The sequence below is a fragment of the Stigmatopora argus genome, chromosome 21, assembly GCF_051989625.1.
Source record: "Stigmatopora argus isolate UIUO_Sarg chromosome 21, RoL_Sarg_1.0, whole genome shotgun sequence".
NCBI classification, from domain to species: domain Eukaryota; kingdom Metazoa; phylum Chordata; class Actinopteri; order Syngnathiformes; family Syngnathidae; genus Stigmatopora; species Stigmatopora argus.
The window spans coordinates 3,203,187-3,227,034 of record NC_135407.1 but is presented as its reverse complement, the minus strand read 5'-3'; the positions used below and the strand labels follow the sequence as shown (position 1 = coordinate 3,227,034).

At 43.9% G+C, this 23,848-nt stretch overlaps 6 protein-coding genes across 12 annotated transcripts; 4 read left to right on the top strand and 2 right to left on the bottom strand.

Annotated features, from left to right (window-relative positions):
• Nucleotides 1–156: 156 nt before the first annotated feature.
• gatad1 (GATA zinc finger domain containing 1) lies at nucleotides 157–2,281 on the top strand. Its single transcript, XM_077590665.1, has 5 exons — nucleotides 157–597; nucleotides 803–925; nucleotides 1,002–1,061; nucleotides 1,622–1,805; nucleotides 1,910–2,281. The coding sequence occupies exons 1-5, from the start codon at nucleotides 400–402 to the stop codon at nucleotides 2,086–2,088; spliced, it is 744 nt and encodes a 247-aa protein (XP_077446791.1). The 5' UTR covers nucleotides 157–399; the 3' UTR covers nucleotides 2,089–2,281.
• Nucleotides 2,282–3,508: 1,227 nt separating this feature from the next.
• On the top strand, nucleotides 3,509–6,045 carry lrrc14b (leucine rich repeat containing 14B). The gene is made up of 3 exons (XM_077591385.1): nucleotides 3,509–3,784; nucleotides 4,069–4,697; nucleotides 5,382–6,045. The coding sequence occupies exons 1-3, from the start codon at nucleotides 3,509–3,511 to the stop codon at nucleotides 6,043–6,045; spliced, it is 1,569 nt and encodes a 522-aa protein (XP_077447511.1).
• A 69-nt stretch (nucleotides 6,046–6,114) lies between these two features.
• On the bottom strand, nucleotides 6,115–7,234 carry uqcrb (ubiquinol-cytochrome c reductase binding protein). Its single transcript, XM_077590723.1, has 4 exons — nucleotides 7,154–7,234; nucleotides 6,613–6,681; nucleotides 6,377–6,543; nucleotides 6,115–6,260 (listed from the first exon to the last, which is right to left on the bottom strand). The coding sequence occupies exons 1-4, from the start codon at nucleotides 7,170–7,172 to the stop codon at nucleotides 6,183–6,185; spliced, it is 333 nt and encodes a 110-aa protein (XP_077446849.1). The 5' UTR covers nucleotides 7,173–7,234; the 3' UTR covers nucleotides 6,115–6,182.
• A 134-nt stretch (nucleotides 7,235–7,368) lies between these two features.
• mterf3 (mitochondrial transcription termination factor 3) lies at nucleotides 7,369–10,717 on the bottom strand. 4 transcript variants are annotated; one of them, XM_077590631.1, is made up of 9 exons: nucleotides 10,555–10,711; nucleotides 10,200–10,346; nucleotides 8,921–9,194; nucleotides 8,691–8,837; nucleotides 8,436–8,625; nucleotides 8,165–8,312; nucleotides 7,924–7,995; nucleotides 7,683–7,844; nucleotides 7,369–7,615 (listed from the first exon to the last, which is right to left on the bottom strand). In XM_077590631.1, exons 2-9 carry the CDS (start codon nucleotides 10,215–10,217, stop codon nucleotides 7,421–7,423), a joined length of 1,206 nt encoding a protein of 401 aa, XP_077446757.1. In that variant the 5' UTR covers nucleotides 10,218–10,346; nucleotides 10,555–10,711; the 3' UTR covers nucleotides 7,369–7,420. The 4 variants fall into 4 exon arrangements, with proteins under 4 accessions (XP_077446757.1, XP_077446760.1, XP_077446758.1 ...); XM_077590634.1 differs by lacking the exon at nucleotides 10,200–10,346 and having other exon boundaries at nucleotides 8,921–9,197; nucleotides 10,555–10,717; XM_077590632.1 differs by lacking the exons at nucleotides 10,200–10,346; nucleotides 10,555–10,711 and adding an exon at nucleotides 9,415–9,555 and having other exon boundaries at nucleotides 8,921–9,197.
• Nucleotides 10,207–20,618, top strand: nup153 (nucleoporin 153). 2 transcript variants are annotated; one of them, XM_077590629.1, is made up of 21 exons: nucleotides 10,207–10,366; nucleotides 12,404–12,656; nucleotides 12,974–13,249; nucleotides 13,315–13,454; nucleotides 13,650–13,778; nucleotides 13,856–13,972; nucleotides 14,037–14,081; nucleotides 14,387–14,440; nucleotides 14,721–14,861; nucleotides 14,934–15,119; nucleotides 15,262–15,408; nucleotides 15,479–15,571; nucleotides 15,651–15,735; nucleotides 15,822–15,923; nucleotides 16,141–16,731; nucleotides 16,918–17,097; nucleotides 17,161–18,006; nucleotides 18,341–18,700; nucleotides 18,831–19,037; nucleotides 19,107–19,260; nucleotides 19,535–20,618. In XM_077590629.1, exons 1-21 carry the CDS (start codon nucleotides 10,289–10,291, stop codon nucleotides 19,620–19,622), a joined length of 4,272 nt encoding a protein of 1,423 aa, XP_077446755.1. In that variant the 5' UTR covers nucleotides 10,207–10,288; the 3' UTR covers nucleotides 19,623–20,618. The 2 variants fall into 2 exon arrangements, with proteins under 2 accessions (XP_077446755.1, XP_077446754.1); XM_077590628.1 differs by having other exon boundaries at nucleotides 10,208–10,366; nucleotides 12,401–12,656.
• A 446-nt stretch (nucleotides 20,619–21,064) lies between these two features.
• stmnd1 (stathmin domain containing 1) lies at nucleotides 21,065–23,807 on the top strand. 3 transcript variants are annotated; one of them, XM_077590439.1, is made up of 6 exons: nucleotides 21,065–21,132; nucleotides 21,339–21,477; nucleotides 21,765–22,028; nucleotides 22,350–22,472; nucleotides 22,616–22,828; nucleotides 23,665–23,807. In XM_077590439.1, the coding sequence occupies exons 2-5, from the start codon at nucleotides 21,421–21,423 to the stop codon at nucleotides 22,826–22,828; spliced, it is 657 nt and encodes a 218-aa protein (XP_077446565.1). In that variant the 5' UTR covers nucleotides 21,065–21,132; nucleotides 21,339–21,420; the 3' UTR covers nucleotides 23,665–23,807. The 3 variants fall into 3 exon arrangements, with proteins under 3 accessions (XP_077446565.1, XP_077446563.1, XP_077446564.1); XM_077590437.1 differs by having other exon boundaries at nucleotides 21,067–21,477; XM_077590438.1 differs by lacking the exon at nucleotides 23,665–23,807 and having other exon boundaries at nucleotides 21,067–21,477; nucleotides 22,616–23,064.
• Nucleotides 23,808–23,848: the final 41 nt, after the last annotated feature.

Genomic DNA, 23,848 nt, shown 5'->3' with positions numbered 1-23,848 from the left:
TTTTGCATATTTCATTCTTTATATTTTTCCATTATATATCACTTCACGTGATGATAGAGAATTCAATTATTAAAAAAACGCAGTTTATGTAATTTTAACCATCACTGTTTAGCTCCTATTCGATAGATGGCACCCTCCCCTTCACAAACACAACCGTAAAAGAAGAACAAAATGGGACGCCAGCCACGAAGAAGAAATTGAATATTTTCTCCCTCGGAGCATAAATAAACACAGAAATCAGTCAATATTTCTTGAACAAGTCGTAATATTCGACATTGAATGAACCCCCTCGCATGGACCAATAACGCACTCTTCGACGCCTTTTCATGGCGTCTCATCATCGCATTTACGGATGAAAATTAGCTAACAGTCTGGTTATTTTATTCATTGTGTGGAAGGATGCCGCTGGGCCTGAAACCATGCTGCGCTGTCTGCAAAACCAACTCGTCGTCCATGTGGAAAAAAGGCAACCAGGGCGACATTTTGTGCAATAATTGTTCGGTTAAAAGCAGCACCGGCACGACTGCAAGCGGTGGTGGACCGTCATCGGCATCTACGTCATCCACTACTCAGCCCAGCAATGGCGGAGGCAAGCAGGTAAAGAGAAGGGGGGCAAAGAGGCAAATTGTCTTTGACGCCGGTAGACGTCCAATCCATTTGGATTGGAGAGGTGGCAGTGATAAAACGATCAACATGTATTGGACGTCTATCACTGTCTGTAAGGGCGTTTTAACATATCTATCAAATGACTAACTACCACAGCACATATTTTGCAAATACTATACAATATTTCTGTGTCAAGTCCAAGCAGGAGATTCATAGGAGGTCGGCACGCTTGAGGAGCACCAAGTACAAAGCCCCCGCGTCTGAGAAGAAGGTGTCCACCAAAGGCAAGGGCAGGAGACACATTTTTAAACTAAAAAATGTAAGTATAATGCGCAATTCTTGTAATAATGTGTACTATTTCCCAGCTTGTTGTGAAATGTAATTCTTCTCCTCAGCCAATCAAAGCGCCAGAATCTGTCGCCACCGTCATCACGGCGGAATCTGTCTTCTATAAGGTATATATATAAATATATAGAGAGAGATTTTTTTTTTGCCACAAATGATTATTTTTACAATGAGATGACAAAACTGCTCATCTGGATCAAATTTTAGCTTGAAATGTGCTTTGGAGCTTCAAACCAATGTCGAAAATTATTCACACATTAACAAATCAGATATTTACGGTTTTCCTTGTTCGTTGAATTTTTTAAAGGAAGAATGATTAGAAAAATATTTACTACTTGTTATTCATAATCCGAAAATGTAAACAAAAAATAGAGGGAATGAGAATATTTACTCTTAAGAATCTACCAATAGAAAGGATTTTAAAAAAAAACACTGGAACGATTGAATGCATTTTTTCAAAGTATTTAATAATTTTTCCTTTTTTTAAATTAAGAATTTTTTTTTATACAAATGACAACATGTTAATAATTCCAGTTTTTTTAAATGCTAAAGGTTAGAAACAGTCCCTTTTAATTTTAATGTGTGTAAATAGTTGAATATACATTAGAGGTAACAGAATAAAGACGGAACTAATATAAAGACTATTTTAACATTTCAAAATATATTTCAGGGTGTATACTACCAGATCGGCGACGTAATCAAAGTGACGGACGAGGACGACGGAAAGCCCTACTACGCCCAGATCCGAGGATTCGTTCAGGATCAATACTGCGAAAAGAGCGCCGCTCTGACTTGGCTCCTCCCCACGCAGGCCAGCCCCAAAGACCACTTTGACCCTGGAACCTTTATATTAGGTCATTTTTTTGTTTATATTTTCAGAATGTGTGACTTCTAATTACATATTAAATTCAGGTTTGTTTGTTTTTGTTTGATTGTTTGTTTGTTTGTTTTTCCTCAGGTCCGGAGGAGGACCTGCCTAGGAAGATGGAATTTCTAGACTTTGTGTGTCACGCACCATCGGAGTACTTTAAATCGCGGAGCTCGCCATTCCCAACTGTCCCCGTACGGCCGCAGAAGGGTTACATATGGACGCAAATAGGACCCACGCCAGCACTGGCCGTTAAAGAATGCGTGTAGAAGAGCTGTTTGAATGACCTAACCTGGACTCTTAACTTGCTGGCTGCCATTGACGTCCATACATGTCAATGGTGTGGTGGTGAAGGAGTTAACTATTTGTACAGTCATTTTATTCATGTAAAAACAAAAGTGTTTGTGTATTTTTCTTCTGTATCTCCACAGTTGGTATCCGTTAAATTTTGTAAAGTTTGAATCATGTCTGTTTTGGGTTTTATAAGAAAGATTGGAAGGCTGCCAGTTAATAGACCCTCGCCGATTATCACGAGCTGTGGCTTGTGGCCAAAACGCAAGATCCCAGATTAGACCATCCGAAATAAGGGTGGGAACCTCGGTTATCTGGTAGTCGCTCGCAGTAAAAACCCCTTTCCTCCGTATTGAGAGGAGGCAGATAAAGTGGCTCGGGCATCTGGTTAGGATGCCTCCCTGGTGAGGTGTTCCTGTGTGCGGTCGATTGGTTGCCGGTCTTTTGGTCGCGGTCGATTGGTTGCCGGTCTTTTGGTCGCCCGGACCGCAACAACGGGCGACCAAAAGACCGGCGACCAAAAGACCGGCGACCAAAAGACCGGCGACCAAAAGACCGTCGACCAAAAGACCGACGACCAAAAGACTGGCGACAAAACAAGATAAAACAACACGGTCTACGCTTCAATAAAAGCCAACAATGGCCATGAGCAGTTTCACTGAGCCGACGTGTCAGTGTATAAGAGTTTGTATGTACATGCGTTGTCCCTTTAAGAAGCTACGTCAGTCAGCGTCTTAACAAATTATCCTACAAAAAACAATAAAAGTATGGGAAATTTTGAGCTTTTCTTTAGCCTAATAATTACTAGGGCATTAAGTATGTCTAAATAGTAATTAGCAGTTTGTATTTAGGGAATTTGAGCAACGATTTAAAGGGTAATTACCAATAACCTTCCGGGCGTCCAAAAGACCGACGACCAAAAAAACGGCGACCAAACGACTGAGTACCGAATGAAGTGCCTGGGGGAGTGGGAAGTCTGATCTTCCCCGCTGAATCTGCTGCCCCAGCAACCTGAGCTCAAATAAGCAAGAGAACGTGGATGTCCAATCCATGTCAAGTGGGAGGTTGGCAATGAGTGTTCGTTTGCTGCCGTCCTTCCCTCCAATGGATTGGATGTCTATCATTTTGAATAGCAGTGAGTAACAAGCAGCTTATTTGACAGTGGAAACAAAATAAAATCAGTTGAGAAATAACCTTGCTATGACTTCATTTTAATATCAATGCATTAACTTTAAATGGAATGTTGCCCCTACCAATATGGCCCACATGAGGCCATTTTGGCAGGGGCAATAAAAGGTCTTCATGACCGGCAAAGGACGAAAGACAGCTGCTCCTATAAATAACCCGTCCGGTCGCCGCTGTCCGCTAGCCGCAAAGCAAAACAAGCCGGAGGACGACATGAAGTCGCTGCGCTTCCTCTCGTGCGAGGCCTTCGTGCAGCGAGGCCCCGGCGCCGAACGGGACCTTTCATGCGTGTCTTTTCACGCTTACCCGCACCTGCTGAAGGCCTGCTACCTACACGAGCGCCCGGAGATGCTGCGGGCGTTGGTGCGAACGTGGCCGCTGCCCGACCTCCACCTGGGGAGGCTTCTGGGTGGGACGCCCGACTGCCCCGATGATCTCACCTCACGCACCTGCAGGATTTGCCTCATTGCGCTTTTCGCAGGATTGAAGGTGAGTTTTGGTCTTGTTTTACATGAGCCATTGTTTTCATAATCAACTATTATTTGGTGGGGAGTCAACTGTTTATGACTCAAAAAAAAACCTTTAAACATTTTTATGTTTTTTTTTTAATACAAAGAATATTTCGATTTTTAATTTGAGTACAAATGTACCTTTCTCATGGAAAAAATCCATTTAAAAATCCAAATCCATTAAATTCAACTTAAGGTAGAAAAACCTACCAACTAAAATACATTTTTAATGACTTTATTATTCCACTTTTGTATTTGTGAAAGGATTATTTGTTATCCCCGCCAAGCAACTACGCCAAAACCCTTCACGCGGTGGACTTGACGTCCTTAAAGGACGTGGAGCATCAGTGGTGCCCCTGCCGAAGCACTTTGGGCCGCTGGGCTCGGACCGAACTGCTCAGCCGGCTTTGCTACGAGACGGCGGCCGCCTTGGAGGCGGACGCCGACGTGCCCCCGTGGGCCTTGGGCGCCGCTTTGGACGTGCGTCTGAACGGCTTGGTCACGGGCCGCAACTACGAGGCGGTGGCGCAGGCGCTGATACTGGCCCACCATTCGCCGTTAAAGCCGCGTTTCGTCACGTTTCGGGCAGATTCCCTCACTCTCAAGCAGTTATTCTACGTCCTGCGACTGGCCCGGCCGGAAGAGATGAGCAAGCTGGAGGTGGTTCACAATGTTCCTCTGGAGGCTCCTCACCTGGAGGTGATGCTTTCCAAGATGGACTTCCCCAGGTTGCGATCCCTCACGCTCCCTACAGGGGCGCTAGACGTTAGGAGATGCGAGGATCCCCGACAGCAAATGGCCGTCATCGGGGAATTGATGGTCAAGCTCCGCAGCCTCAAAGAGCTGTCGCTGGGGTTCTCCACGCTGACTGGACATCTGAGGAAGCTGCTCAGGTAGAAGTTGGAAGGTTGTATGATGTGGCTGCCATTGACGGTGATGAGCGTTGAAAGCATTTGAACTGGGAAGAGAACATATTCATTCGTTTTTTTAGGTCAAAATGGATATGACATCTATCAGAAGCATCACCAACATTCATATTTTTTTTTATTTTCCCAAAGAAAATGTGTTTTTCCCCCCTTAAAATAGTTTGCAAAAATCTTGGGGAATAAAAAGTAGTGGAAAAAATACAGATGGGGAAAAAATGGAAAATTTGTCCACAAATGGTCAAGATTCCTGAGAATATTTTTATGTAGTACTTTTGTATTCCTCCATACACTGTACTATAATTTTAAAATGTAAATTGAGGCATCCAGTGGTTTAGAATAACATTGGCTGCCTTTGACGATGATCCATTTTGACTAAGAGGGCTGCATGAACGAACGATTCAACATCCAAAAAGGAAGACATGAAAGACTTGGGTATGACTGGAGTGCAATTATAAGTCGAATGAATGTTCCAGTGAAAATGGATTGGACATCTTTCACTATCATTGGCAATGAATATGTTGAGGAAAGCCGTTCCATACAGTCACCCCCCAAAAGAAATAAGAAAAATGTACACAACTGATCTTAGATCAGAGAACGTCATCAATTTATTGAGAAATGTTATTCAATTCCATAAATCTTGTGTTTTTGCAGTCCTTTAAAGACCCCACTTGAGAGTTTAGAACTTGCTAACTGTCAGCTAAGCGGCGTGGACATGACCTACCTGGCCAACAGCCTGCACAGCGAATACCTGGTACGCCTCGATTTGAGCGGCCACCCCGTGCTGGACACCTTCGCTGGCCCCTTCCTCAAGCTCCTGGGCCGTTGCTCCTCCTCGTTGACCACCCTGGTCCTCGAAGACTGCGACTTGGAGGACGGTTCCGCCCTGACCCAGGCATTGTACCGCTGTCGTGCGTTGGTGGAGCTCAAGCTGCTGGGCAACCCGTTGAGCGCGGCGGGCCAGCGCGTGCTCGTGAGCGCCTTGGCGACGGGGTTCCCCCAGTTGAGGTACGTGGAGCTTCCGGTTCCCCGAGAATGCTACCCCGAAGACGCCGCGTATCCGCTGGACGACTCGGCCCTGGTGCGCTACGACGGGGCGCTCTTTCGGGAGGTGAGGGAGCAGCTCCTGGGGATCCTGGCGGGAGCAGGACGAACCAACGTGGAGGTGTGCACCCCCCTCATGGGCGCCTACGATCCGGACATTTGCGAGATCAACAACGAGCTGGGCGTGTCCATGTTGAAGTCCTTTAACAGTGTCATGGGGAACTTTATAGACACCATCACAGCAGTCACTGAGAGACGAGCGCACAAGAACTGAACAATAAGTCTAGCACCGTGTTTTTGTAGTTTTTTTTTTCCCCCCACAGAAAAAGTAGGCAAAATCAAATGTTTTAAAATGTACACTTTAATGACTATAATTTCATTTTAAATACACCAATGAATAACCAGCTTCTTTCATTTCTTCATCCATTCCTCTTTTTCTTTCCTCTCGCGGATCACCTCATCCAGGTACGGCGTCAGGTACTGGACATCCTAAAAAGCCAACAATTTTTACGTCAAGATTTTTGCTACACCATTCCACTAGAAAATACTATTTTTTTTTTAAATTGTGGGAGCCAAATTATTGATTTGGGAAACATTTCCTGTACCTCCTCATATTTTGTCCACTGCTCTTTCGGGAGGACCTGTTGCTTCATATTCAAATCCAGAGCTCTTTTGATGCGGAACATACGGTCGTTGTAGACGTTCTCCGGGAGCCTGTTCAGGGCCTCCTTCACATCGTTGTCCTCATATATCGTGTCGTCTCGCATCAAACCTTCAAAAAGGGATTTGAAATGTTATTTCTAGCTGCTATGCCAATTTAATATGTCCTTCCCATACTTACCAATCTTGTTGAAGCCGCTCAGGCCGTAGTACCATTTGCGCAAACCAGATAGAAGCCTGCCAGAAGCCACTGAGGGGGGACAAAAAATATTTGTTGTCATTTTTCAAGTTGGTATTCATGATAATAGATCAGTATTGCTAGGTCCGTCTAATTACTATTGTGTAAAACTGAATTGTTTTAATGTTGTAATGATAGAATACTTAGAGACTCCTATTTTTGAGTGGTGCTTGATGTAAATGGTTGAAAAAAATGCTATAGTATATAATATATAAAATGAATAGAAAACAGTTCAATATGCACTTGTGGATAGTCGGCGATTTAGACACGCTAGCAGACTTTAGCCTTTAGCATCAGCTAGCAGGGAGACACTAGAGGACAAACGCGAGGCAAATAAGTCCGAAAGCATGTTAAAGCGATAAAAATCACAGAATTCAAGCCGAGTGTTAGTTCAAAACAGGACTACCTGGTCAATTTTACGACGATCGAGTTAGTATGCCATAAATCTGATAAAACCGTGAAACGGGAGGGACATTATTTTTACCTGGTGCCCTCGACGCCATGATGGATGGGAAGTCACACTAACCGTGGTGTGTTGTGGGTAAAGAAAATGGATATTATGCGCATGCGCAAAACGTCTGAGTAGTTTCATACTTTTTTCAATTTTTTTTTAACAATACTGGGACACATGCAAAAAAATCCAAGTGTTTTTAATGTACATTGTTGCACATATAGTAAAACAACAAAAACTGCACGATGTTTATTTTCATGTTATTGTTTTTTATTCATCCTTTTGCATCTTTGTTGAGCTTTAAAGTGTCTTTTGGAACAATAAAAAATCTTCATTTGTAGCCAACGCCACGTCAGCGCAAAAAGTCTCGTCTGGAGACGCCACCAAACGATCCAGAGAAATGTAGTTAGCTTGCGCCGGGTCATACTGAGCCCTTCCCAAGTACTGCAGAAACAGATGGCGCTCTTTCATTCGGAGGAATTTAGTGTTGAAGACCTGAGATTAGAATTAGGGATATCAGTACTTGTGTAAATCAAAATACTGCCAATGAGGTTCAAAGTACCTGCGGGAATTTAGCAATCAGGTGGTGTGGCACCTTCATGGTGTTGTGGACGAAGTCGAATATTTGCGTCAACTTGTGCTTGTTGGTCGTCAGAATTTTGGGGACGCTCAACACGATGTGCTGGATCTCATTGGTTTTGAAGCCGAGTTCAATTTCGCACACCTGGAACAGACATAAAACATATGCACAATGTGGAAATAAATGTTTCGACTATTCTTTTGCATTTGTCTCATTGTATCACCTTTAAATTTTCTTTAACAGGCTCCAAACTTCCACACAGCAATCTGGGTAAACGTGAGGCAATGGCACGAGTCTGGAAAGGAATAAATGTTGTTATGGAGTTACTTAGCAAGTTAGCAAAACCGTTCCCTTTGGTTGAGATCATGTTAGAGTCCCTTGAAATTTTAAATAGTAAATAAAATACCAGAATGTACTCATGTACTTTCATAAAAAGACATTAATTCAACATCGAAAATCCTTACATTCGCTGAATTGAGACCCAGCTGCTTCTGGTAAAAACCCAGTCGGTTGTCCAGCCTCTTTACGCTGAAGTTAAGTAGATAAGGAGCTCTGGACACCATCGATGCAACGTTCTCATTTGTGAACTTCTTGGATTTGAGATAGTTCACTCTTAAACACGAGAAGAGAGTGAGAAAACATAACAATATTTCGGGGCTTTGAATATGGAAAACAAATCTAAATACAAGCCTGGATTGTTGTAAAAATATTAAATTGGATGGTAACTTTTGTCACCTGGCGTGAAGGTTTTGCAAATCCTCCGTGAGGAAGAACGGGTTTTGCGTGATGATGTCGCCCAGACAAGAGTCGTCGACGCCTATTCTTTTGAGGAAAAGCAACCTTGGGGCGATGTCGGCATCAAAGTCGAGTCGTAGAAGCATCGACCCAACGTTGGGCCTCTGCTCCAGCTTCCACAAGTTCACCCCTGCCGGGAAGACGGAGTCAAAAACGCTACTTGACAATATTAGTCACTATTTTGTCAATATTTACCGAGCTGCACTAATTTTGTCAGCGTATCTGAGTGGTCGACGTAGTCTCTGAGAGAGGCGGCGACAGGTGGAATGGGTGGAATCGGTGTTAAATTGACAGCTTCTTCATCACTGATCTCCTCCAGGGCATACAATTCAGTGGTGGCTTCTAGACCGAAATACAAAAAAAACATATGGTCAACTCATTCATCAAATGTTTCATAATACAATTATGAGTGGATGAATATCTACCTAATGACGTTAGGCTTTCATTTAGCGGCACTGCATTCTTTATGTGTTGTAACTGGTTGGTGGCTTCTTTATTTTCCTGATGTTTTCCAATTAAATCACTGTAAAAGCGGATGTGTTGTCTCTGTGGGTATTTGGTTTGAGTTGCAGGGATGTTTAGCATGGTGCCTCTACAACAGGGATGAATTTGAGTGCAGGTGGCCATCGCCACTGTCTTGAGGGGAGGAAGAAGTATGTGTTTGACACACAGCTGAACACGGCAAGATGCCATTTGCTTCTGCTAAAGAAATGGAAGAAATTTAAGTTTTATAGTCATCACAAACATTTCGTAATTTGCATTTTAACAACCCAAGGTGTTACAATATTTTTAATCCAAGATACAGTAGCTGGCTTCTTTTACTTAACCGTGCTTCTGTAAACGAACGCATTTTCTAAGCACGCTAATGTTGGCAAACAACAACAAGATAAAAACAGCACAATGATTCATGTTTACTCACCATTTAGAGTAAATTTTAAAATACGTTGCGTTTATAAAACGTACATAAAATAAGTGCTCCAAAGTCAAAAATTTCACATGGGGATCTACAAAAAGACGGAAATGCGTCATAATACCGGATGTACCAATCCGCCATTACGCGATATCAACGTAAACATTCGGTAGATCAAAACTTGTTTAATAACATTTTAACGAACTATAATCATCCAAAGAAATAAAATATAAGATAAAACGTGGATGTAAGGTGACTAATTATTTACATTGCCTATTTAATTGATTATAGGTTTATTAAAGTAAAGTTATGCCCCCTTATTTTGATTTATTGTTTAGTCCAAACTCATATAAATACTCTTTTTAATTGAATGACATCCTTAAGATTTTTTTAGTAATTAGTCTAATTAAATAATTGCAGATCATCTAACCTATGACAATTAATTAATGTAGTTAAATTAGGATGTTTATCTGAGGTTTATGCTTTTGTTATTATTATTATTTTTCATTAATTTGATGACAAATTCTTATGACCGATTAATTAGAATTCATGACAAAGGGAACTAGTCTGCTCCGGCTTCCATGGCAACCAGTAAGAGCTTAGTCCGTAACCTCGCCATGGCCCCTCTTTGTCTGCCAAAAAAACACTATTTATTGATTTTAAAAGAAAAATAAAAGAGGGAATTTGTCAAACATCAAATATAATGAAACAAAACGTTTTTTTTGTGGTGCAGATATCAGTTTGAATATTATGAAATAGCTACTGTGTATTGTAGCGTGGTTGACTACATTTACCAGAATTCCCTGCGGCATTAGCCGCCGTGCTGGGTGACAGCTATCCGGCGCCGAAACACCGACAGGACACACTCTCCGACACAAGAGCTATGGCGGCCACGGGAGGAGGGAAAATCAGAAGCAGGAGATATCACGTCGCCTCCAAACCTTACGCCAAGAGCAAGCAGGTAACTCCGATTAAAGTCCTCGCGTGGAGTGATCAACGACGACTACGAGGCCCGCTGTCTCTCCCTTGCTACTGTTTTTGTTTGAAGTTAGGGAGGGGAGACATTTTGGGGCCTACTCGTGGCCTCCACGCGCTTGCTAGCCTCGCTAGCGGATGCTAACCCTGCAAGCATGCTAGTTTCTGGCTTACCTGCGCCAAGTTGCTCGTTTGACAGCCTCCGTGTCAACGCGTGGACTTGCACCGAGTGGATGAAGTCACCCGGCCGCGAAGGAGTGGAAGGACACCCGCGTCAGTTGGTCGTTTTAAGTCGTTAACGAGTTAGCGGAAAAAAGCTAGAGGAAATTCGCCGCCGTACTAGCGAGCAGGCGCATTGTTATGTTCGTCTCGTTATGGTGGTGGCGAATAAATGCGATTTTGGCAGAGAGATGTGTGATTTAGTGCTTAAAATTCGCCAGTAGAGATTATTTGAAAATTGTGTCGTTAAACGTTTGTAGTGGAATTTGTGGAGGGGGCGGGAGAGGGGGGCGCTGGCTAACGTTAGCCGGGTTGAATTGCGCAGAAAACTATTAAAGAGCCCCACATGGTTGCATGGAATCATGGCTGGATGAGTTTAAAGATCTGCAGCTTTTATTACTAAAATGTCCATATGTCGAGGTTTCATTTGCAATCTTCAAACTGTGATTAAATCATTGTATTCATAACCCCTTATGTTGTGATGTTTAGTCCTGTCATCTTTCGAATGTGAATACTTTTTGTTTAATACGGATTTATGTAATAGATCAAATCCGGTATTGTTGTTGAACGGTGATGCTGTCAACACCGACTTGCTGATGGAAACACTTTAACACACGAAAATGTGTGTACAATTGTTTTCGTTTGGTTGTTGATTTTGAGTTATAATTGTGAATTAATGTTGATAGTGTGTTAAAATATTTATTTCACCTAAATGTCACCCTTTGCTGGGAATTAAAAGGAATTGGTCTTTAGTAGTCATCCAATCCATTTGAACTGGGAGGGGTGGCAACGAATGAAAGTGTTCAAGATCATTGGTCCTCATTATTGTGTGTTCCTTGCATGTCAGTCCTCCTAGCACAAATGGATTGGAAGTCTACTCATGACATACTAATTTAAATTCATAACAGAAGAATGAGAAGCGCTACACGATTGGATGTCTATCATCATTAGTGTCACTGAACGAATTAGTCATGCAGCTGTAAACGTTCACACAACAAATTGCTGTGTGAGCAGATAAGCAGACCAACTCAATACACACTTTCTTCCTCTTTTTAAATTGCAAAGTCAGCTACTTTCAGTACACAAGGTGATCCCCAAAACAGCATCTAAGGCGTTAAACTACATCAAATTTTGCACCTCAGACATTGATTTCCCTACACTTTCTTCCTCTTTTTAAATTGCAAAGTCAGCTACTTTCAGTACACAAGGTGATCCCCAAAACAGCATCTAAGGCGTTAAACTACATCAAATTTTGCACCTCAGACATTGATTTCCCTACTAGCTGCAGTGTATTGTTTTCCAAGAGAGGCAATTGCTCAAGACCTAGAAGTCAGCCTGTCAATCACTGTATGTGCGTCACAAGACAAATACTAAATAAGGCCCCTTTAACCCAGCCTGTAAGAAGAAAACATTTTTTTCACTGTCCTGCCCAGTTTTATTGTTTAGCAAATTTTGAGATACCGTGCTGCTGTGTAAAAATGCACAGTCCCCACAAAAATCACACAGTGCTGAGCTTTGTCTAAAAGGTGACAATTTTTGCAAGTTTTAAAGGTCACTCGGGCCTTACCTGTGAAATGAATGTGTCAGCGTACACGCACTTTAACCTTCGAGCAAATATGTGCTCGTCCATGGCGACGTACTCCACTAAATACTGCTTTGCTTATCGATACAATGGTTGCGCAGAAGTTTTGGTGGCATTTGCCAGCCAATGACTATGGCTTTAATTGGATGTTGGTTTTCATTTTTTTGGACAGTTCTGTCAATGCGTTAATGATTCCCCCTCCCCTTGTCTTTCCATCAGCAGTCGTCAGGCCTGATCAGTCGAGTGACCGACACAGTCAAAAGCATCGTTCCATCGTGGCTGCAGAGCTACTTCAAGAACGGAGAGCCTCCAGAAGGTGAAGCAGGAGGAGGAGGAGGCGGAGCAGAAGCGGCGGACGTGAACGAGAACTGCCAGTCGCCCTCACCTGACGCTCTTCCTCCCAACGGCGGCAAAGAGGCGCCGCCCTTCCTTGATGGACGCCACTCGCCTGAGCCTAGTACCAGTAGTAACGCAGGTTGGGATGCATTGAGAGTTTAAAGAAAAATACTTAAAAATGTGTTGAACAAGAGGTAGCGCCGCAGCAGTTACTCACAAACTAGTTAATGATCAAATTCGTCGAAAACCATTTTGATAGTTGATTAATTTAAAAGGGTTTTGGACCTGAGAATTGTCACTATAGTTTGTTAATAGTAAACAATTGCAACTCCGTAAAAAACATAAAACAAAATAGTATTCTCCTTTTCATTAATTTTGATATTCAATGCAATTAAATGCATTTGATCATTTCAATTGATACTCAATTCAATTCGATGCATATTTTCTCTAATGCAGAACCCTCAACCAGTCGGGCATCCCTCAACTTTCAGGACTACGTTTTATCCCGGCCTCCGCTCAGCCACTCCCACCTTCACTTTACGCCCCTGGAGACCTCGTTGCCGGCGTTGTCCGGCGCCGGTAGCCCTTTTTCACAGCCCTCCACTTCCTCGGCACCCGGGCCCTTCTCTACCGGCTTTTCCCTCGTCAAGGAAATAAAAGACAACCTGTCGCAGCACGAGGACGACAACATCTCCACCACCAGCGGCTTCTCCTCACGCGCCTCCGATAAAGGTACAATGTTTACTCCGTAGTAGTAAAAAGCCAGTACGTATACTTAATACCAATGTGCTCTGCAGACGTGCCTACAGCCAAGACGGCGTCGCTTCCGCAGCTGTGGTCGCCGGAGACGGATAGAACCATCTCGGTGCTGCAGCCCTCTCAGTCCAGTCTGAAAAGGCCCGCCTTCAACCTGTCCGTCTTTGGCTCTTCTGCCAATGTGAGTTTTTTTCCCCCTATCCACTTATGAGGAGTTTATAGAGAATTGACATTTCCAGGCATGCATCATAGAAATACCAAATTGTCATATAACTAGTTCTGGGACAAGACCGTAAAACATGTCACTTTTCTCTAATGACCCCTGCAAGGCACGCTGGGATTTATAACACTCAAAGCTTTCAATGTCTCCCTGTAGTCAACGCCGAACAGCCCAATTTTGAATTCAAGCCAACTCGGAGATTCCCCCTTCTACCCCGGGAAGACCACATACGGTGGCGCGGCTGCAATGCGAAGTGCCCGCAATCGTCCCGGAACGCCGTATCAGGTTAGCCTGTGAAAAGTCCACCAGATCCCATGGAAATTGAGGATTTTTAATGAATATTATCATTTTTATTCTTCCAGGCCCCTGTGAGAAGGCAGATTAAAGCCAAGCCGGCCAGCGCGCAACCCTGCGGGGTGACCAGCGCGACAGCCCGACGCATCTTGCAGTCTTTGGAGCGCATGTCAAGTCCTCTGGCAGTACGTAAACACATGTTCTATATTCAGTCTCCAAATGTCTCAAAATCGCTATTTGTACCCCCAGGATGCCAAGAGGATTCCAGCACCATCTTCATCACCGTACTCAATGGTAAATTTGAGTGATGGCCTTTTTTTTCCCCATAATAGCCGTTAATCTTAATTTGAAGAAGCTGTGATTTACTCATTTTTTTTGTTGTTGTTGTAGTAAATCGCTGAAAAAAATTGTCCCGCTTGTATTTAGTGCACTAGATCGTTTTGGATTTCTTTTAACATGTGTGGCAGGCCAGTTATCAAATATAAAAATACATTTTAAAATGTTAATATTGTGATCTAAAATGGCCTCTATTGGAATGAGATTTTTCTATCAATATTCTACAGCACTGGTTGTAACTTTTCCATTGTTTTCTTTTGCAGTCATTGGAGGGCAGTCATCTCGACATGTCGCCTTTCCAGTTGAAAAGGAAACGGGTAAATAATAATTAGATGCAATTTTGACTTGGTTCTATATGGATATGAGTTGTAAATATAGCAGGAGTTAAATGAGAACATAGAGTTCATTATGTCAGCCTGGCTGCTTTTGTTGCAACAACTGGCAGCTGTTGCACACTTGACACACACACCCACAGCTGTGAACTTCTGTCCTTAAATTGCCACAATGTATTCAGTAAAAAAAAAACTCTACAATAAATGGTTCTGTCAATTTTGTTGTTGTTGGAAGACTCACAAATCGGCATTTTTTTGTCAATAGCTGGATTCCAACCTCCCACCTGTACAGAAGCTGGTGGTCCCCACCTCCGTTCCCGCCTCTGCGAACCGCTCCGTCTCTTTCAGGCCCAGTTTGACGCCGGCAGGACCTAACCGGACTTTAGAGCGAACCACCAGAAAAAAGGTTGGCTATTTTTGTGACCCGACTTACCGGTAGTTTCTCGCCAGTACTGAGCCCCACCTTCATTGCCCACAGCCAACAAGACAATCACCTGTACTACCTGATAGAAACCTGATAGCCCCTTCACAAAGCACAATGGGGTCAAGCAGGGCCACCTACCCCATCTCGAGCACGCCCGCCGCCAGTTCCGGTGGTGGCAAGATGAAGAGAGAGCGGATGAGTGCAGCACGACCGTCCACAAAACGCGTTGAGGACGACGAGGTATTTTCTAGGGTTGCACCAATACCATATTAAGACTGAACATTCCAATGCCAACACGCGGCCGGCTGTGTGGATATTGGTCGATGCATTTTTGCAATCAAATATTCTATTCAGGTATCTTTTTTTTTACTTTTTACATTAGGTGTCCGAGGTGCCCAACCTTCCCGCAATTTCACTCCCCATTAGCTCATCGGCCTTGCCCACCTTCAGCTTCTCCTCGTTGCAGCCCCCCGTCGCGACGTCTCCTCGCGTCACCGCCACTCCCGTCAAAGAAGCGTTGACAAATAAGGTCCCTTTTTATTGTTTGCTAAACATTTAGGTTCAAATGTTAAATCCAGTTTTTGTTTCTTGTCCCTTAGGAGACCCCCGCTTCATCCCTTTGCCTCCCCTTCACGTTCTCTTCACCCATTGTTAAAGCGACTCCTCCTAGTCCACCTACCTTCTCCCCATCTGTAAGCAATGTTAAATTCACCCGATTAAGTTTTTTTTTTAAATCCAAATTTTATTTAATGTTTTTCCCACCCTCCTCAGGCTGGCTTTACATTCAGTGCTCCTGCAGCAAAACCTGGCCCTTCCATGTCAAATGGGAAGCTAGCCACACCCATAGCAACAGCAGGTAAACAACTTTATTCTCATGTTGTTTTGTTCTCCATTTGTGATCATATTTTAATGATGGTTGTTTTCTATTTTTTTCCCTAAAAGCAAAATTAACAACTACCGCAAACACAGAAGACTTTGACGGACCTTTCAAACCAGCCAAGACACTGAAGCAAGGCAGCGTCCTGGACCTCCTTAAATCACCCAGTAAGAAATAATGACATTTTGGCAAAACTTATGCAGTCGTTTTTCGCAATGTTGAAGGGAAAGTTTCTGAAGTGGGAGTTTAACTCCTAACTCACTGGCTACCATAGACGGCAACATTTGAACTGCGAAGTCTGTCCCTGAATTATGTTCAGGTGGAAGTTTGTGGGGTGAGTGGGTATCATTTGATTTAATGATAACTAATGAGAACTTTTTTCAGGTTTTGCTTCCACAACTATGAAAAAGTCATCGGAGACATCCACACAGTCCTTTACGCTGTCTTCCTCCACGACCAGCACCTCCTCTTCCACTTCCTCCTCTACAAACTTCATTGACATATTCAAAACGCCCACAGGGAGTAGCTGTGACGCCTGCCTGGCCCCAAACAAGTCGTCGGACGCAAAGTGCGTCTGTTGTAAAGCCCCTAAACCCTACGTCGCAACCACAGACAATAAAACGAGCGCCCCCTCCGCTCAGCAGTCAAAGAGCAGCACGAACAGCACCCCCCTGGGCTCGCTTTTTTCCAAACCGACGGCGACTTGGGAATGCGACACGTGTATGGTTTTCAACAAACAGGAGGCCGTGAAGTGCCAGGCCTGCGAGACGGCTCGGCCCGGAACGGTGCTGAAAGTCTCTTCTTGTTCGCCCTCCGCTTTCTCCGCTGTGAAGACGGCCCCCGCCGCAGCTACGACGCCGTTCGCCGGATTCGACAAGTTTAAAAAGGCAGAAGGGGCGTGGGACTGCGACGTGTGTATGCTACAGAACAAGGCCGCCGACACAAAGTGCGTGGCCTGCACGAGCGCTAAACCAGGTACGCAAACCAATGGGCGGGCCGCTGTCTGGGTTATTTGCTAAATATACCCAACATCTAGGAAAAGTAGGTAGAAGGTGAATATAATTGCTTTTAATGAGAAGACTCTTAAACAATCACATTGGTTACAGGAGAGAGCTTTAAGCCTATAAATGATATGGACATGAAATTATATTTTTCGAGCAGGATCGTCAGCAGGAGGCCCCCCTGCTGCCAGCAGCATGCCTGTGTTCAGTTTCGGGGACAAGTTCAAGAAGCCCGAAAACTCCTGGGACTGTGACGTGTGTCTACTGCAAAACAAGGGCACCGACTTCAAGTGCGTCGCCTGTCAGGCGGGCAAACCAGGGGCGCAGGCGGAGCTTAAAGGTAGTAAAGTGCGTCGGGATAATGACTGAGGAAAATTTCTTATTGTTTCCTGTTTATTTTCAGATTCTTCTTCTGGCGGTTTCACATTTGGCACAACCAACGGTACTTCAGGGTCGGCACCTGGAGGTTTCAAGTTCGGAGTGTCCGCGTCGGAGTCGTCCTCCGCTTCATCGGGAGGATTCAAGTTCGGAATGCCGTTCGGGAACGCCCCGTCGGAATCCCCTTCCAAAGACGCTAATCCTTCACTCGGGTTCAAGTTCAGCACTCCGTCAGAAGGCTTTAAATTCGGAGTTTCCCCCAGCGAGGAAAAGAAGGCGGAGCAACCTGCCGGCGGAGTCGGATTCAAGTTTGGAGCTAGCGGAGGAATTTCATTCGGGACGACATCCACGAGTACGGAGAGCTCTTCCTCCAAAATGCCCTTCAGCTTTGGGATTTCCAAACCTGAAGAAAACATGTCAACCGCCCCGACCTTGACGTCCTCCGTAGCCACGCCCGTTTCCTCTGAAGAGAAGACCAGCGACAACAACGTGTCGAGGGACGCGGTGACGACCGCCGGCCCCGTGTTTGGGGCTCCCAACCCGGTGACCGCCACCCCTACATTTGGAACTTTTCCAATGGAGAAAAAGTCAGCCACCCCAACGTTTGCATTTGGGAAAGCAGAGAATGAGAAGAAGGAAGCTCCCGCCACCTCGGCCCCGGCCTCCTTCATTTTTGGTGGCGGCATTAAGGATGCCGCCGACCCCGCAACCGCCGCTCCTGGGGGGTTTTCGTTCGGCAAGCCCAGCGCTCCCGCAGAGCAGCCGCCGCCCCCAACGGCTACTTTTCTGTTTGGGAAAACAACCGAAAAAGACGACGCTTCAAATTCAAAACCCCCAAATTCCACTTTTGTTTTTGGACAAACGGCTCCAGGTAAGGAACACATTTGTTGCCATTGACAGCGATAGACGTCCAATCCATTTGAACACTGAGACTCCCAGTCTAAATGGATCGGACACCTGTCATTGTCAATGTCAGCCAATGTTAATTTTGAAGTAATATAAAGTTGATTGAACAGTAGAAAGCCTGTCGATGTTTAATTAGTTTATAGTTTAGTTTGATACTAAAATGAGTGTGTAGCCAAAGTAGAACCAGTTTAAGTCCGTTTATCTGTTCCCACCAATGCCGGCCAATAGTCTTATTTTTTCACAGCATGACAAACAGACACAACTTTTCCAAATGAACATCATCTTCTCTGGCCCAACAGCTTCTGAAGCTTCTCCGTTTTTCTTCATGGGAAGCAACACCACCACAACCAGCGGGACCTCGTCCACTCAGACCACCAGTCTCTTTAGCAATGTCAGCCAAGTGCCCGCGCCCGCTCCCGTTCCGGTTCCCAACACTTTCCTGTTCGGCCAAGCCGCCGCCTCTGCCCCGGGCACCAGCGACGCACCCCCAGCCAAGGCCTTCGTCTTCGGGCAAAGTCAGGACGCGGCATCGGCGCCGTCCATTAACACGGCTCAGACTGCGCAACCCTTTATCTTTGGTGCGCCCGCCACCGCCGCACCCGTTGCCACACCTGCCGTCAATTTTGGGGCGGCCGCGCCTTCGGTCACGCCCTCTGCAGGTAAATAAACGTTTCATAAATGGAAATTATTTTGATAACAAGCAAAGCGAGGCACAAGAAGCGAAATTGGTGTACAAAATTTGGAAGTTAGTCAACCTATCCTCTGACATCACTTCCCGTTTGTCCACAGCTCCCAATCCCTTCTTAGTCAGCTCACCAAGCACCAACGACTTTGGCGCCAACCAAACGCCAGCGTTTGGCTCCTCTTTTGGCTCGCCGTTCCCATCCGCTACGTCGCAGACGCCGGCGTTTGGCGCCAAGCCCGCCGCCGCGCCCGCCTTCGGACAGCAGGCCAACTCCTCGCCGGCGTTTGGCGCCGCCGCTAACTCGACGCCAGGTGTGTACGAGTCGCCGCTGTCAGTCGTAAATGTTAAGAACACTTGAAATACTTTTTTGTTTTGTTTAGGTGGAGGTTTTCAGTTCGGAGGAGCGAGCGGGTTCGGGTCGAGCAACAGTACGCCAGTGTTCAATTTTGGAGCGGGGGCAGCGGCGTCCCAGGCGCCAGCTGCTCCCACTGGCGGCGGATTCAATTTTTCTCAACCTCTCGCTTTCAACATTGGGTACGTGGCCAGTTCCCCTTTTAACTCAACTCATTATTTGCCGTCGATGGCGCTAGAGCCAATACACTTGGACTGGAAAGGGTGAATAATCAATCATTCATGGGCTTTCCTCCCAGTCAAAATGAGTTGGACATGTAACCCCATCAATCGCAGCTAATAAATTGTGAATAAGTGCCACCTTCTGAAATGTTCATTTCAACTAAAATGTTCATTCCCAGCCCCCAAATTTCAAGTCTGTGGTAGCCAATGATTTAAGTCACTGCTTGTCTTCCAGATCGTCCAAATCCCTCACATCGTCACCCGCCGGGCAGCCGACGATCCCTGGACGCAAGATCAAAATGGCTGTGCGACGTCGGAAATAGACCGCTTGGACTGGAAGTTGGAACTTGGAAGTTTTTGGGGGGTTCTAGGGGAGGCTTCGACTGAACAGCAACACTTAACAATCCAAGATGCCAGTGGACATATCTCTGAAAATTTTCTTCTTGACCCAAGACTTCTTTTTTTGTAATAAAACAACAACAAAAAAACTGCTCACTGCAGAATCCCGTCTATTTCCGGACATTCTAAGAGCTGTGACGTAAGGAGCGCCAGCTAGCTGTAGCGCAGCGCGCTGTATGTACAGAAGCAAGCGTGCTTGTTGTTGATTAATTTTATTTTATTTTTTTGTCAGCTAATGTACAGACTGGACATGCGTGTGTGTGTGCGCGTGTGTGCGTGTGTGTAAGTGATTATTAGCGAGCAAATGAATGTTTCTTAACAAAATGGAGGTGGAGACGAACGAACAGAGGGGTAGACATGATTACCATGCACTGCGGAGGACGCCGCTGAAATCCTTAGGACTTTGTAAATGCATACTTTACATGTTACATGTTTTTGGCCCTTTTTCGCTCCTCACACTCTCCCTTTACCTCTCTTAATTGGCCTTGAATATTCTAAAAACCTGTAAATAGTGATTTTTTTTTTTTTTAAATCTGTGAAGTTTAATTTTCTTTGTTCGTGTTTCCGACTTGTCATTCGGCAATATTTTTTTTTTTTTGTCTTTAGAATTTATCGTGTTAATCTCTACATTCAAAGTTTCCCGACTCCATTTAAAAAGAAGCTTCAATGCAAATTAGAGAGCCTTTAATGACTAAAGGCCTATTGGCTTTTCTGATCCACTTTTGTTTGGACCAAAACCAGTATTGTACAAAGTATTAAGTATATATTTTTCTATTTTGTGTTTAAATGGACAAGGGGGACTTTGGATGATGAGGAAAAAGTCCATTTTAATTTTAAAGCCATGATGTATCATTATTACCGGATGAGTCATGAAAATTTAAATCCATGGTTCGTTACCATCAATAAAACTATAAAAGGTAGGGTGTCATCTGTTTTTAATTATGATTGATACTTCTAAAAACTTAATTGGATGTTCCTTTTGGTTGGAACTCACTAGCATATAAAATGCTTGTCAAAAATATAGTTACAATATCCTTTTTCAAAATCAAACAAAAACTGCCTATATTACTAAAATCACCTTTTAGCAAGGGAATATTTATTTTGCTGTTAAATGCTTCTGTACCGTACCAATATGGCGTCTTTATTATTACAATCCATCCAGTGCTATCTACTGTACCACTTCATTGTTAAACCACAAAATATCAATTTGTAATACCACGGGGTAAATACTTCGGATAATTGATGTAAGTATTGCGATTGTATAAATAACGAGTTTGTTTGTATGAATTCCTCAACAAGTTATGTTTTGAATCACGTCATTCATTCGTTAACAACACCTGCTTCTGGCATAGTTTGGGCGGTTTTTGCTCTTACTTCCGGGTTCAAGAGTTCAATCACAAACATACACACGGTTAACTTTTGGCTATTTTCACGGTAGGATACGATTACAGCTTGTTGTTTTGTAACGGTAGCCGGCCGTCATGACTCCCGTAGTCCGTGTCCTCCCCCCGGGGTGGCTTTCATTCAACCGGGTCAGATTTATTGTAGCAACCGACCTTAGCAACTCTAAACTACAAGCTCGGCGTGGGGTCTGCGTGAAGGAATGTAAGCGTGAACGGGTACATTTTTTCCGTTCGCAGAGGCAAAAAAGAGGGGCGAAACTTTTAAAATTATCACAAAACAGAACTTTTGGTACTTTAATGGACCTTTGAAGCGGTTATTATGGGATGTGGCAGCTCCGCGACCCCCGTGGTCCAACCATTACGACCAGTTGACGAGGTAGGCAAAATTTGGAAGTACGTAACTTTTTTCATTTTATTTATTTATTATTCTTATTTTTGGTGGTGGGGGGCGGTGTTGTTAAACGACAGTGATACGTTAAGTTTACTGAATTGTTAATTCGCAAAAAATATTTTAATCTGTATTAAACTTGTTTACTAAACTTTTATCATGTCCTCTGAGTGGCTAAAGGTGACCACCTAGTTCATTTTACCGTCTGACTTCTAATGAAAGACAATTTCATTTAAATAATATATTTCATTCATAGTTTGACTCTTTTTTTTCAGAGTGACACAGGAACCAAATGCAACCGTGGCGATTCCGCAGTGTCCAAGCTGACCGAGGACAGCGGCGTGGTCGTGACGACGGTGGAGAACGGCCAAGTGCTACCCGGAAAGGCGCTCATAAAGCCCCCAGATTTATTCGGTTGGGAGGTCCCCGTGCAAGAACGTCCAACCTCCAGCGATATTCTGGAAGATCTTCAGAAGGAGGGTATTATCCCATTTAGCCCAGGCCGCCAGACCTCCAACGGGCAGGCTTACACCATCATGGTGGGTCTTCATTTTTTGGAGGGTACATATTGGCTGCCATTGACCACGCTAAACCACCACAAATTTGGGGGCGGGAATCAAACCTCATTTTTCTGTTTTCAATTGACTACATTGAAAATAAAATGTAAAAAGTTAAAGTATAAAACAAACTAAATTAATTTTAAAATGTAAATGAAATGTTTAGAAAAGTAAAAGATTAAATCAATTATCAATTGAACTTTTTTTTTTAAACAATAAGGGCTCAAAAAATATTTGGACAATTTCAAAAGAGTTTTTTGTTGTATGTGTGTGTGTGTGTGTGTGTGTGTGTGTGTGTATTAGCTGGATGAAAGCAACGCTATCAGACGACGGCCCCCGGCTCGCCTGGACTCTCTCAAGGTCAAACGTCTCCCCAACAAAGAGGAGATGGAGGAGAAAATGAGGCTCGCTGACGAGAGACGCAAGGTTAGTTCCAACCTGCCACATGACCTTTTGACCTCTGGCCAAAACGTTCCAGTTGCCCAAAAACTTCACAGAAAAAAGTCAGGAATTTGAAGCTACAATTGATTGTCAGACATTTTCCAAAACAATTTCCTTTCTCCTTTAAGTTGCGGGAAGACGAGCTGACGGCACGTTTGAGGAGCAAGTCGGCTCGCGTCCGTCCACCCGGCGTCCAATCGGACGCCAAGGGGGCTCCGGACGATGAGGAACGCGACCCCGAGGAATGGCCGCTGAAGGAGGCCGAACTCCTCTCGACTTTAGTGCGGCTGGAGAGTGACCCCGACTTTCCGGCAAAAGAGAACTTCGATGAGATTTTTTAGGTGAGGATGCCAGTCATTCTTCAATTTAATTTATTTGACATACATATCATATATATACTGGTAGTTCATTTATTCACATTTTTAAAATCATTTGGTAAATTGTTTATCTTATTTTTTCTTCTAAAAATTGTCTCTAGATATTTTTTGCTCTTGTTAAAAGTGACTTTGTGAGTGAGTGTTTTTGTGTTCCTATGTAGGGCACATCATACTTCACAAATAAAAGTTTATTTCATTTGTTTCTGTTCTTTTTTTTCTTCACTTTAGTCCATTTCAAATTTTCCTTTGGTTTGCTTTATTTGAATTAATTTTTTTCGTGATTATATTTATATTTTTGTCTGATTGCTGCCAGGCCTCCCTGTCAAAACAGATTTGGGAATGGTGGCCAAAAAGCTAATTGAACTTTTCCTTATATTTTAATGAATGTCACTGTACGTTTTGTTTATGTATTTATATTCTAATTGCTTTCCTTTATATAGCAATTATTTTCTAATTTTCCCATTTACTTAAAAGTTCATGGATTGCATTGTGATGTCACACAAAATCAACCCATTTACCATCATTTTACGTTTACTTATGTATTTCCTTAAGTCAGCCACCAGATGGCGCCGTTTCCCCATACTAACCCATCAACATTTTATCAGGACCTAATGAAAAATAAACGCACAATTAATTTTTCTCAACCACACAACAGCACATTGTTGTAGAAAATATCACGTGACGTGTATCGTCCCCCACCTCTCCTCGTCTTAAAGCAACAGTACCCGCTTGCTCAGCTTGTTTGTGGGCCGACCCAGAGGTGGAGTTATGGGCTGAACTTTTTTTTGTTTTTTTTTTAGGAATAGTCTCGGCTTATGTGAACATTCACTCTGGACCAGCAGAAGAGGTGGAAGAGCAAGAAGAGCCCTCATGCTGATGCAGAAGCCCCCTGACCACGACCACGTCCATCTACCTCCAGGCCTTCTCCTCCTAATCCACCAAACACTGAAGACACTTTGCACTAACTTCTAAAGACATTGTTTT